This window comes from Cololabis saira, chromosome 3 (assembly GCF_033807715.1).
Source record: "Cololabis saira isolate AMF1-May2022 chromosome 3, fColSai1.1, whole genome shotgun sequence".
NCBI lineage: Eukaryota > Metazoa > Chordata > Actinopteri > Beloniformes > Belonidae > Cololabis > Cololabis saira.
The window spans coordinates 13,585,708-13,598,074 of NC_084589.1; the positions used below are offsets into that span (position 1 = coordinate 13,585,708).

Here is a 12,367-nt window from a genome sequence, read left to right on the forward strand (position 1 = left end):
CTCTTATTTTCTCTTCCATCTTTAGCTTGTTATGTTCCTTAATCCCTTAATCTCCTCTGGCATTATCTCCACTGTAGCTCTATGAGCTAGTCTGCTGTTCATATGTGAAAAACTGTCTTAAGTGATATGTAGTTGTTGGACGAGACAACCTGGATAGCAAGACCGGTACAGCTAAATGACAAGTACATGTAAGTATGTAATTCATTGTTTCAGGAAATCAGGACAATTCAGAGGTTGAGTGTCTTAACAAAAGACACTTTGATGGGCTTGGAGGAGCTGGGGATAGATCTATCAATAGTTAATGATTACGTTGATTAATGTTCCACATAAATTAATAAAGGGACAGTGATAGAACCAATTTAATGCCGTAGTTCCTCCCGTACAAGAGAAGCGACTGAATAATGGATTCTTTGAGACCTACCCCTGCTCCAGATTATTCGAGACGGTGTCAATTTCAATTTCTATGCTGATAATCCGCAGTTATGTCTTTCTTTTAACAGTGATAATTTGGACCACATAAGCAAGTCTCACAAACTGCTTTATTGGCTTCGAAAGCTGGATTGCCCACAATTTGTCCCATAATTTTTCTCCAACTGCACCTGTATCCACCAACATTTAGAGTCCTTGTCATGTACTGCCTCTGGTAGATGAAGACATCTTGGGCTAATTTCTGACAGCTGTCGTAACCTGGAGAAGCATGTTAAGTGGGTGTTAAAATCCTGCCTCGTATAAATCCACCGGCTCTCAAAAATTACGCAGCTGCTTTCCAGGAAACAACCTGAGGCGGTTTTTGTCACCTACGTATATGAACATCCGCTTAAACCATGGTAACTTCATCTTTGCCTATCTGAAAAACCTCAATAGTAAACATGGTGCTCAAGGCATTGGAATCGTGAAAATCTTATCAGTTCCCATCCCTACTGAAGGGTTTAGGCATACTTGATAGGAAAACCCATCGTTTATGATGAAGAGTCAGACTTTTGCATCCATGTCAGATGAGGAAGGTGCAAGAAACTCTCAAATATAGGGGGATTTCCGGATTTCTTGTTGCAAAAGAGCATAGTGGTAAATATTGATCAAAACCTGCAGCAATCCTGGGCTATACACTGGGTGAAGAAAAATGGGATAAAAAAATCAGGATAAAAATATTTAAAAAAAATATTGGTCAACTGGTACTGTTACTACTGGTAAATCACAGCAGTACGCCGTCACTTTGACTCTCGTCTCAAGGTCAGAGGTTCTTCTCCGTCTTTCCCTGTCTCTTTGCCGATGGTGTCCATCTCAATAGTCTGTGGTTTTAGGTCTCTGGTTTCCGTCAGCTGCAGATGCTGCATCCCAAAAGAGCCTTGTGCACACGACTTCTTAACAGGCCCTGCAAGATGGGTGAGAGATCACAGCCCATTATTCTCTCTTCTCTTTCTGACAGCCAGCAAACACTACCCCTGCTCTTTGACACCACTTTCTTGACCTCTAGCTTGAAGGAGACGTCTTTCATTGCTGAGAATCAGCAAGACAAATGACCAATGAATTATGCTCACATAACAGTAAAGTAATCTATTCGGACTCTGGTTGGCATTAAATTATGTATCTAAATTGCGTTCCTTATTAGCATGCTAAATTTAACAGGATTTTCCATTCCTATCAGCAATCTATGCCCTAAGAGATTTTCATTCACACATTTCACCAGGGTTAATGGCAATATGTAAGCCTTTCTATTATTCCCCATGCCTTCAATTTCCAGTTAATAAAAGATAAGAAAAGAAAAAAGTGAGCTTATTGCTGCAAATCCTCTCTTCCTCTGAGTAGTTAAATCAAACGTGGAGGATGATGTAGTTGAACTCCTGTTCACAAGAGACTAAATCCTCTTCTCAGGCATGATTTCCAGTGTCCAGGCAGCTCAGCAGGTCCCAAGCAACCCAGTGGGGAAGCCCATCACTCTTTCATCCACTTTTCTTGGAAGCCACCTCTTTCGGTGATAAATGACAGTGTGCGTGCTGAATGGTACTTCTGGTTTGACCCTGAAAAGGGACCCCCCCTCTTTTTTCATTTCTGGTGAAGAGGGCTAATTACCATGTTCTGTAGAGGAGCCGCTGAGGTCTTATTTAATTTGAAAGAAGCAGCGAGCTTGAGATAGTGGAGGAGGGGGGAGTCAAGCTCATAAAATTAATCTTTTTTTTTTTTAGCTCAGCCCCTTGGCACATGAGACCTGTGATCAAATTAAGTCCCCTCATCGGACACTAATTTGAAATCACATTAATTTGGTTTATTCTCAAACCTGTGTCCACTCCATTATCACAGACATTTCTGAACCATAATGAAGTCCGCTGATGGAAAAATGAACTGAATTCATCTGTTGCCAATGTGGCCACAACAGCATCCTACTGCATCATTGAATAACTCCCCGTGCCAGGTGCTCTTTAACCACAGCAACTCTATCTGTGAGAATTATCCGACCGATCTAGGTGCCCCTGCTGTGAAATGGAAAGGACTGTTTTTTGGCATGCCATAGAGTTAATACAGAGGGGGTCTAAGATGCTTAAAGCATGGATCAGGTGTCATGGTTTTACGACACTGTTTGCCTGGCAAAGCGATGCCTTGTCACTGCCAGCTGCTTTCAGACAAAGAATGGGTAGACACAGAATGCAGACCCAACTTTCTCAATAAATAAATAAGCCCTCAAAGTGACTCAAATAAACAGCTATTACTGAGCATGTGCATCTTTTGCAACATATTAAACTTGTAGGCTAAAGGTTCTATAACACACCATCCCTCTTATTTGTACTATTAAACCTAATTTCCCAAGGAAAACAGGAAACTGGTCCAGAAACCTACCGTCTTAATCCAACCCAGTGACAGAATGTTCTTAGTAGTTTCGTGGACACTGCTGAGAGGAAAACACATCCTCAAGACATTTGGTAAAACTTGGAAGTGAAACGAGTTCTGTAATGGCTCTACATCCTTGACTGTCGAGCTGTAAAGTTTGGCTCCCATCTCACCCAAATAGGGTTTTAGGTAATTTAACTTTTCTTTATTTGGATACATTTGCTGTGTCTGAGAAGATAAACTTATTAAAAAAAAATCTGGTTAAGCTTAGGCTTAATGCAGAAAACGTGTTGGACAAACAAATCCAAACGTTCTTTGAATTATTTTGAAATGCTGGCACCACAAAAAATATGAATAAATAAATAAAAATGATGTCCATGAAGGCCCTACTATGGGCCGGTAATTTGTCTAGGGTGTAACGCCACCTTTGGCCACAGATACCCATATAGATGGATGTCCATCAGCACAAACTCAAGGATCATACTTTGCTTTGAGACCAGTCTTGGATATCATACATTCTGCAAACACAGCATATTTGATTTGGTTTAATTAAAAAAAGACTGATAAGCACCCAAGAGTTAAATAGCTTGACCATTGGGACCACACCGAATCTGGTTTGCCATTTAGTGTCAGACATTTACAGTTGTTTTGTTCTTCTGCTTTTGTTAATTCTCACCATATTCTTAAATTACGGCTGTGAGCAGGTGGGGGTTTTGGGTCAGAAATGGGGCAAGAATGTCGGAACAGAAGATCACCATGAAAACCAGAAGAATCTGCAGAGCAAATTTACCAGACCACTCCGTCTCTGACTCAACAGAGACGCATTTAGAACGCTACTCTATGCAAGACATTAACATGAAAAGTTGTTTTACTGCCTAGCTATTTCGGGCAGGAATTTGGCAAGAAACGGGGGAAGGTGATCAGGGGCAACAAAAGGCCTGAGCTGGAATCAGCTTCAGGGAAGACCAAGCTTTTGGCACTCGACATGCTGAGGACACTACAGGGCACTGCAGGAAAGGTTTCAATTCAGAGAATATTTAGCCATCACAAATCTACAGTGTACAGCCCCAAAGAAGCACATAGACTGTTTGGAAAAAAAAAAACTGGACAAACCCCCTATGACATCACACATAACATCAACTCCAGTTAACCCAAAAATGGCCAAATGTGCAGAACAAGCTGGTCTGAAAGCTGGCTGCAGCATAGCCACCTCAATTCAGCTTCACCACAATTTTAGCTAAGCTGATGTAGCTAACGTTAACTAATGATGCTACCTAATTTCACTCTGGTCCAAACATCCTCATTTCAAATGCAGCTACTGAAACAACATCTGAAAAGAGGACTAGGACAGCTTTGCTGGAACCCGCCATGGCTACGGGCGCTGCTCGTGGACCTGGCTCGAGAGATAGCAGGTGCCAAGCAGCTCCGTTCATTCTCATTTCAGCTTTGCTAGCACTTGTTTTGTTGTTAACTAGTGGTCTGGTTAGTTAATTTGGAAGGGTCCTGAAATGATCCCTCTAATCAATCAAAAGATCAAAACAAAACACTAGTCCTTAAATTAGTGCCTCAATGTAATTTTACATGAGGAGGTAACATTGCGTACAGTTGTCAGGGATGTAAAATCTAGGTATGGAGACCTGAACCTTTTATTTTTGCTGAAATGCTAGACATTTTACCACCAGGGTCAACGGAAATGCACTCACTTTTTGAGCAAACTGTGGAACAGTCAAGGAACCACAGTTTTTCATTTCTGGTTTTGCATCAGACTAATAAGTCGGATTTAACTCCTGTGGAAAAACTAAAGTGTGTGAAATTCAGCAACCGGACTTTATGTAACTAAAATTCAAATTTACTCAATGAACCCATTAGATATAGTATTTTTTTCAATTTATGAATATGTTGTCAAACCTAACTTCACAGTTGATGGTTTGGCTGCAGAAATGTCTCAACATCACAGTGAAGTGTTGCAACCGACACCCCGGTTGGATCAAAGTATTTCGATCTTATCAGCACACACAGGGTACTGTTGAATTACTTCCAGATGAAAAGTATTATCTGACGCAAAGCGAGAAGGACTAGGCTCTTAACAGATCTCATGCTGAATGAACCAAGTTTGTATTGACAGGTTCAAAGACATTTCCGCTCACATGCAACACAGTAGCTACATTAGAGCAAGTGCCATCGATTATAAGGCTCCTGAGGTGATACATGGAGCTGCATATTAGAATGCAGGGAGACAAGCAAACGTTACAGAGAGATTATGTCCTAGAGAAGAAAAAGTGAAGGGGTGTGTCATGTTCATGCGTTCAACATTTGGTGGATTAGTCAATAGCTTGATTATTTGGTTGACTGGAGAAAGACAGACGGGGGACGTAAAGAGGGCGTGGGGACTGTAAATGTTTTTATGAGATAATCACCTGTGTGAATCATTCTATTGGTCCATTCCAAGAGACATTGTGTGTGTTATTTCTATCATTTGTTATAATGCGTCCTATCAAATCCCTGAAATGTATTAAACAGACAAACTTCAGTTCAAATACCAGGACTGTGGTGTTGGATGCTGGTTTAGTGTTGCCATACAGCGTTGGTTTCTGTGTGACATTTCTAAGTCAAATATTGTGATGTCTTTAAATGCATAATGAGAAGTTCTCCTCAGGGGTCTTTCCTTTCGTTTCCCATGCCAAAAGCATAAAAAGGACTGTGAATTATCCTCCCATAGCTCTCTAGTTTGTGTTTGCTTGCAGGCTCTTTGTGTGAAGGTTGGGTTGCAGTGGTTTGGACTGAGTTGAAAACTAATCCGAGGTGTTTTACCGTAATTAGTTGTCTCTGTTGTTGCTGCGGAGACTGCTGTACTGTCTCTGAATGGGAAATCAGGGGCTGCGAGGGGGTATGTGTGTGCGTGGGTGGGTAAAAGGGTGGGTCTGGGTCCCCCTCTTTTGTAGCCTGCACTACTTTTCTCCTTCGACATCCAGAGAGGGAATGGGTCGAGGCAGCTGTCACTTAACATGTGAATGTTTCGAGGGCGGCCCAGGGGTCTTTGGAAGACTCTCCCTCTTTTCTGTCCCCCCAACCCCATTTTTCAAGCAGAAGCAGCGTGGAGTTTCTGAGCCACAGTCGGACCCAGAGGAGGGGCTTTGTTGGATGAGGAGGGGGGAGAGATTGAAAGAGGGGAAGAAAAAAAACCCAGGGGAAGGTAAAGAGGGCACTTTGCCGCCTTAGCTGCGTGTTAACGGGAACAAACCTGAGCAGTTGCAGCTCGGGTTGAGAATGCCACCGCCGGTGCGGTGCGATATCGGCTGGAACTGGTACGATCTGACCTCCTTGTGAAAACTATTCCTGGCTGGGAACTGTGGGAGTTCAAATGAGCCGTTGGACTGCATTGTCTCCATCCGGGTGCACTATCCCATCAGTGGCATTAACAAGGAAGGAATTCCTCTATCACAGCTCCCACAACAAAGAAGAAAGAGAGAGGAGCAGAGCTGGTGGGAGGAGAAGTGAAGTGAAGGGAGGGGAGGGGTGCACTGTGAGGGGAGAGGAGGACATTGTTTGCCTGTGACTGTGGGCAACGGAAAAGCATGAGTTATCAGGGCATGCGTGAGTGTGTTTAGAAAGTGTTTGTTTGTGCACATGTGTAAATGAGTGGAGTCTAAGTTAGAGGTAGCGCGTACGTGGAAGGGGGTGTGAGGAGCGTTCACTTTGGGATGTTGGAGCCGGGAGGCCGTTCAAAGGATGCTCAAACAAAGCTGGATTTTTTTCTCTCTCCCTTTTGAATTGAGGGCTGGCTGGAGTCCTCTACTCATGCTGCCGGGGTGAGCTCTGCTTTAGGGTAAGTGTAAATACATTCATGTGAGCTTCTAACCGCCAAAAACTGCCACTGACTCAGGATTGGTCCAGGGAGAGTTTGGTTTTGGGCTTTGCCGGTCCGTGATTACACCAGGGAAACTGTGAATACATTGAGACTCAGAGATTATCTACATTTTCTCAGACTACTTAAAATAACAAGTGCAGCAGAAGATGAGATATACCATTAGAAAATAAAATAAAAGCATATCTGTGAATGGATCATTCCAACGTAAGTATATTTAATTTTAGCTTGTTCTGCATGGACAGCTCCTCAGTTTCTTGTTTTGAAAATTCAAATATCTCTGTAGGAATGATCCTTTAGGTTAACCATCAGTTCTCCAAAATCCTGCTGAATGAATTAGATTTGACTGTTTTTAAGCAACATCTGACCTTGTACTACACTATATCCACCCTTAAATGTTATGAGTCTCATGGGTGAACACACAGCTGCCACCTTTGATTAGGGACCACTTCAATGATTGCTACTTTAAGACCCCCCCCTAAAGAGACTGACAAACAGCAGGGAGACAGCATTATAGACCAAGGCTGGTGTGATTCATGATTATTGTTCTGTTAACTAACTACACATCCAGCCATATATGGCTTCTTAAATCATCTGAAGGAATAAATGAGATTCACTTATGTCTTTTTGTAAATACTATGGTTTGTGAGATGCTGCTCAGAACCCTTGGATGCTCACACACACAGTCATTGGCCGCAATGAGAATTAGATAAAAACATGGAAGCATCCGGTTCTCACAGGTAATTAGATTTGTTATGTCTCGTGTGTCTGGTAGTATACTATGGTGAGACCCCTACATTATCCTTATAACCCAATAGTCCCACGTGTGTCGTAAATCACATAGAGCAGAGAGCGGGCTGGTCTGCACTGAGGACCATTTCACAATGGGTTAAGTGCGAGAATGGTGAGGTAATTTACAATATTAGATGAATGGTGGAGCGTTCTCTAGTTGCCCCTCTTCGCTTTCTAGTATCATTACTAGAAAGTGGGAAATGTTCATCAAATATTGATGATCTTTAATGAGAAAGTTTGTCTGATTTGCATTCGTTCTAGAAAAATGTAGGTCAGTGTATTGTTTCTGTGTATTCCTTCATGTGATGGCCAAAGACCGGCTCCAGAATCATCGAGTCCCCCCTCCTTTTGCCTTCTTTATATTAGGGCTTGAGTGCCCCTTTTTCTATCACGCATAATAAAAAAGCAATGCAGATTCAGGTTGAACAATATCCCTCTGCGAGTGGATGATGTCATGAGAGCCATCCCGGTACACACTGCCTTGAGGTCACTACGGAGAGAGCCGTGTCATTCAGCTAACGACCACACATGCCGTGCAGTAACCAGACACGGCACACCCTCTCTTCCCAATTGTTAACCCATGTGGACACAGCCACCGCCACTCTGCTCTCCTCAGGAGGCTGCTAGGGAGTGATCTGAGCTAACTGGGTAATCATTGATCTTGGGGCCGGGGCTTTGTCTGGGCACCACTCTCTGATCTGACTGTGTACTCCCCTGTGGACCCCTGGACCGCATCATCTGCTCAGCAGAGACACACATGATGCCAGGAATAATGCATCATGCACTTATCATATGCAAGGATGCCATATTTACAGGACTGTCTCAGAAAATTAGAATATTGTGAAAAAGTTCTTTATTCTGTAATGCAATTAAAAAAATCAACTGAAATATTGCAAGCCTTTTATTATTTTAATATTGCTGATTATGGCTTACAGTTTAAGATTAAGATTCCCAGAATATTCTAATTTTTTGAGATAGGATATTTGTTTTCTTAAACTGTATGCCATGATCAGCAATATTAAAATAATAAAAGGCTTGGAATATTTCAGTTGATTTGTAATGAATCCAGAATGTATGACATTTTAGTTTTTGTAATTGCATTACAGAAAATCACAATATTCTAATTTTCTTGAGACAGTCCTGTATGTTCTCACTGACTTAAATGTGGTCTTATGTCTCATATTTGAATTTCAGTGAGATTTAATTAAAAATGTGGGTGGATTCTGATAGTAGCACAGGGAGAAGTTCTCCCTGGCCGCAGATTTTCTCTTCCTAACCTCAGGCAAAGGAAGAGAGCTGCATATTCAGCATAATTTTGTCTTCCAGCAGCAGTGCTGTATCCACCCAGCACCAAACATCTGCCTCTGCTGCAATATTAAATCGGAAAACATCCTTTTTTATTAATCTAAGGAAACAACATACCAATTTCCTCTTTGCTGACCCATTCTGCCCCGCCCCCCTCCAGCCATACTCCCCACCTGCGATCATTAGTCACCAAGCATGGCCTCAGCTGACCTGTATAACTGTGAATGAAGCAGTCCGACCCCACCTAAGAGGGAGGGCCTGACTTCAACAGGAACCCTGCCTGTGATCTCTTGATGGGCTCACCTCAGCTTCCCAAAGCCAAGATAATTACATCCACCTCTGACCCCTCTGTCAAAACAATGGAGGCTCTAAGAGGACGGGGAAGCAGACAGACTGACGGTTTGAAAACTGCCCATGCCAAAGAGTCCTCACAGTTGGTGATGTTAATGAAAACACATTTATTTAAAGACCAGCAACTATGTTTTATCACATACTATAAGGTAATGTTAGTGATTTTACTGCCAACCTTCCTCCTGCCTGCAGTGTTCCCTCCCCTCCTCCTGTCGACACCCTACAGCAAATGGGCCGATGTCTGCGTTTTTATGGCTGTCATATTCGATCAGATCCTAAGCGGGTTTCCCAGGATTGGTTCAGGCTGAGTTACAGAAAGTGCTGGCTGGTTGCCACAGTTTTCTTTCTGTGCCAGTTCTCAAACAGAGGGATCCTCGACAAGCCTGTCACATCGATTTCGTAGCCCAGAATATTTCTGTTGATGAGAACGTGTGAATGTGGGGGAAAATAGATGAAGATAACTGATAGGCAGGGAATATTCCCGGCAAAGTATCTCTGTTGATACCCAAGGGTGTTTTACTGAATTACTGAATTTATGAGATTAACAGTTTTCTGGAGTTTCAGGCCTTGGCTAGGACTTGGTAGTGACAATAGGCTTGCCACCCGTCCCTTGAAATACGGAATTGTTACGTAATTGGGAATCAAAATATATATATATATATATATATATATATATATATATATATATATATATATATATATATATATATATATACATATATATATATATATATATATATATATATATATATATATATATATATATATATATATATATATATATATATATATATGATCCAATATATATAATATACAGGTGGAGGTCGGAAAATTTGAATATATTGCAAAACTTCATTCTTTTCAGAAAATTCAACTAAAGGTGAAACAAAAATATTATTTCCCACTACATTTAAAGTGAGATATTTCAAGCCTTTATTTGTTATAATTTTGATGACTATGGTTCATTGTTTATGAAAACCCCTAATAAAAAATCTAAAAAAAATTGAATATTTTATGAAATCAATGAACAATTCAACCATCAAAATGATTATGACCAGGCTCAGGTTCAGGCTGTCTGTACAGTCATGCAGGTTCAATGATATTAAAGCACTTTAAACTTTAAATCAAATCATTATGTTTTTTCATATAAGATATATACATTTCTATGCATTTTAGACGTTTTTGGGATGTCCCTTATTTCTATCTCTGAAAGGTGGCAACCTTAAGTGACAACAAAGCTGTATGTTTAAAGAAAAAACAGTGGTATCATTGCATTTATTTACAAAATGTCAAACTGATCTTTGCATGATGACTATGAGCCCCCCTTGTTTTATTTTAGGTAGCTGAAGGATCTTCTGCATGCATGGCCAAGAGGCCTTATTTCACCTTTTGCCTCTCTAGCCTGTGGGCTGAAGGATTATGGGTAACCTCATCAGCCGGCCCAGCTGCCTGGGCCAGAAATCCAAGCATGTGAGGTCAGACGACGGCCTCTTGAAGGAGTGCTACCAACGCCGAAAGGAGTGGCCGCCCAGCGAGCAGCATGGCGAGGCCAAGACAGAAGAGGACTTTAAAGAAAAGGCCCGGGAGGACGCCATCAATGACACACAGGTGGCGAGAGAACGGGAGGAACAGGAAGTTGATCACAAACGGGAGGAGGGTTCCCACACTCCTATTTCGGACAAACCCCTCCAAAGCTCCCCCGCCTCTACGATCCGGAGTTCCAGCACCTTGGAAAACGCCTGGCGTAGCAGCCCCTCTCCGATAAAAACCTCCCGGAACGGGACGCTCACGAGGAGGACGGTTCCTCCGGAGTTCTCCAGATCTCCTCTGGCTCAGGCGGACAAGAACGCGGCGGACAGGAGGGCGAGCTTCCAGAGGAGAGACTCCAGAGAGGGAAGCCCCTGGTCCTGGAAGACCGTGGCATCCCGCGAGGTCACCGAGGTGACCGAGGTCACGGAGACGGTCGTGACAGAAATTGTGGAAGTGACAGAGTATCCATCAGGGGACAAAGGAGGGACCCCAATTGTGACCAGAACTGTTAGAGTCCTGAATGGTGTCGCAGAGGAACTTGCTGAGGTTGAAGCACTGACTCTCAGACATGAAAAATCTCATCTGTTTTCTATTTCACTCATTTCTTTCATCTCAACCTACACATTTCACCTTCATCTGTTTGTAAAGAATGCATCACATGGTTACAGGTCTTTTCTTTTTTTTTTTGCAATATGCATGCTATAAAAATGACACATTAGATGTCTTTACTTTCGCAGCTTCAAAGTGATGGACACTCGAGTTCAGAGCAAGATTCCAGTCTGGAAAGGTGGAGGGTATGTATTTTTATGTATCAGCACTAAAGACTTTTTACTTTTACTCCTTACATTTTCACACAATTATCTGTACTTTTTACTCCTTACATTTTAAAAACAGCCTCGTTACTCTATTTCATTTCGGCCTTTAAAAAAAACTATCCAGTTAAATTGCTCCATCCGGATAGAGTGAATTTGGTTGTGGTTGTTTCAGATGTTCTTGTCCAGTTTTGTTCTTACATCCGTTCCCTCAGATTCCTGCAACTAAACTTGGATGTACTTTCCAATAAAGGTTAGGATAAATGATAACAAGCCTCTGAAGTTTACTTTATAAGCAACTAGTCATCATATCTGCTGCTCTCTGAAACACATGTTAATGCTCAATAGTACACATATATGGTTCTTTAATATATTTGCATTATACTAAGATGCATTCATTTTCAATGGCTTTTGTCCTTAATGGCTTTTTTCCCCCTTACATTACTTTTACTTTTATACTTTAAGTAGTTTTGAAACCAGTACTTTTATACTTTTACTTGAGTAAAAAACTTGAGTTGATACTTCAACTTCTACAGGAGTATTTTTAAACTCTAGTATCTATACTTCTAGTAATGAAGTAATGAATGTGAATACTTTTGACACCTTTGTATGTCTCTCCTCAAAGCGTCTGTTCATTCATTGATACTTAAGGTGCTATTTTGTGTTTGGTTTCCTCAGGGACCAAAATCTGGCTTGGCACTGAAGGATGTGTCCACAGATACAGAAACATTCCTGCAAAACCTGGAAGCTTTGGTCACGTGGGTGAGTGAGATCGAGGAGCTCACGGCCAGTCAGAAACCCCCGTCGTCGGAGGTCAAAGTGGTGAAAGCACAACTCCAAGAACAAAAGGTTTGTTATCTGGAATATCACGCCTCCTTCATCTGCTCTT

General features: G+C 41.8%; 1 protein-coding gene across 1 annotated transcript in view; it reads left to right on the forward strand.

Annotated features, from left to right (window-relative positions):
- The first annotated feature begins 127 nt into the window (after positions 1-127).
- Positions 128-12,367, forward strand: part of macf1b (microtubule actin crosslinking factor 1b) — a 36,189-nt gene continuing 23,949 nt past the window's right edge. The window contains exons 1-4 of the mRNA XM_061717909.1: positions 128-182; positions 10,476-11,212; positions 11,404-11,460; positions 12,157-12,327. Of these exons, the coding sequence (XP_061573893.1) occupies positions 10,556-11,212; positions 11,404-11,460; positions 12,157-12,327 (885 nt within the window). The 5' untranslated portion in view covers positions 128-182; positions 10,476-10,555. The remainder of the gene's footprint in view (positions 183-10,475; positions 11,213-11,403; positions 11,461-12,156; positions 12,328-12,367) is intronic.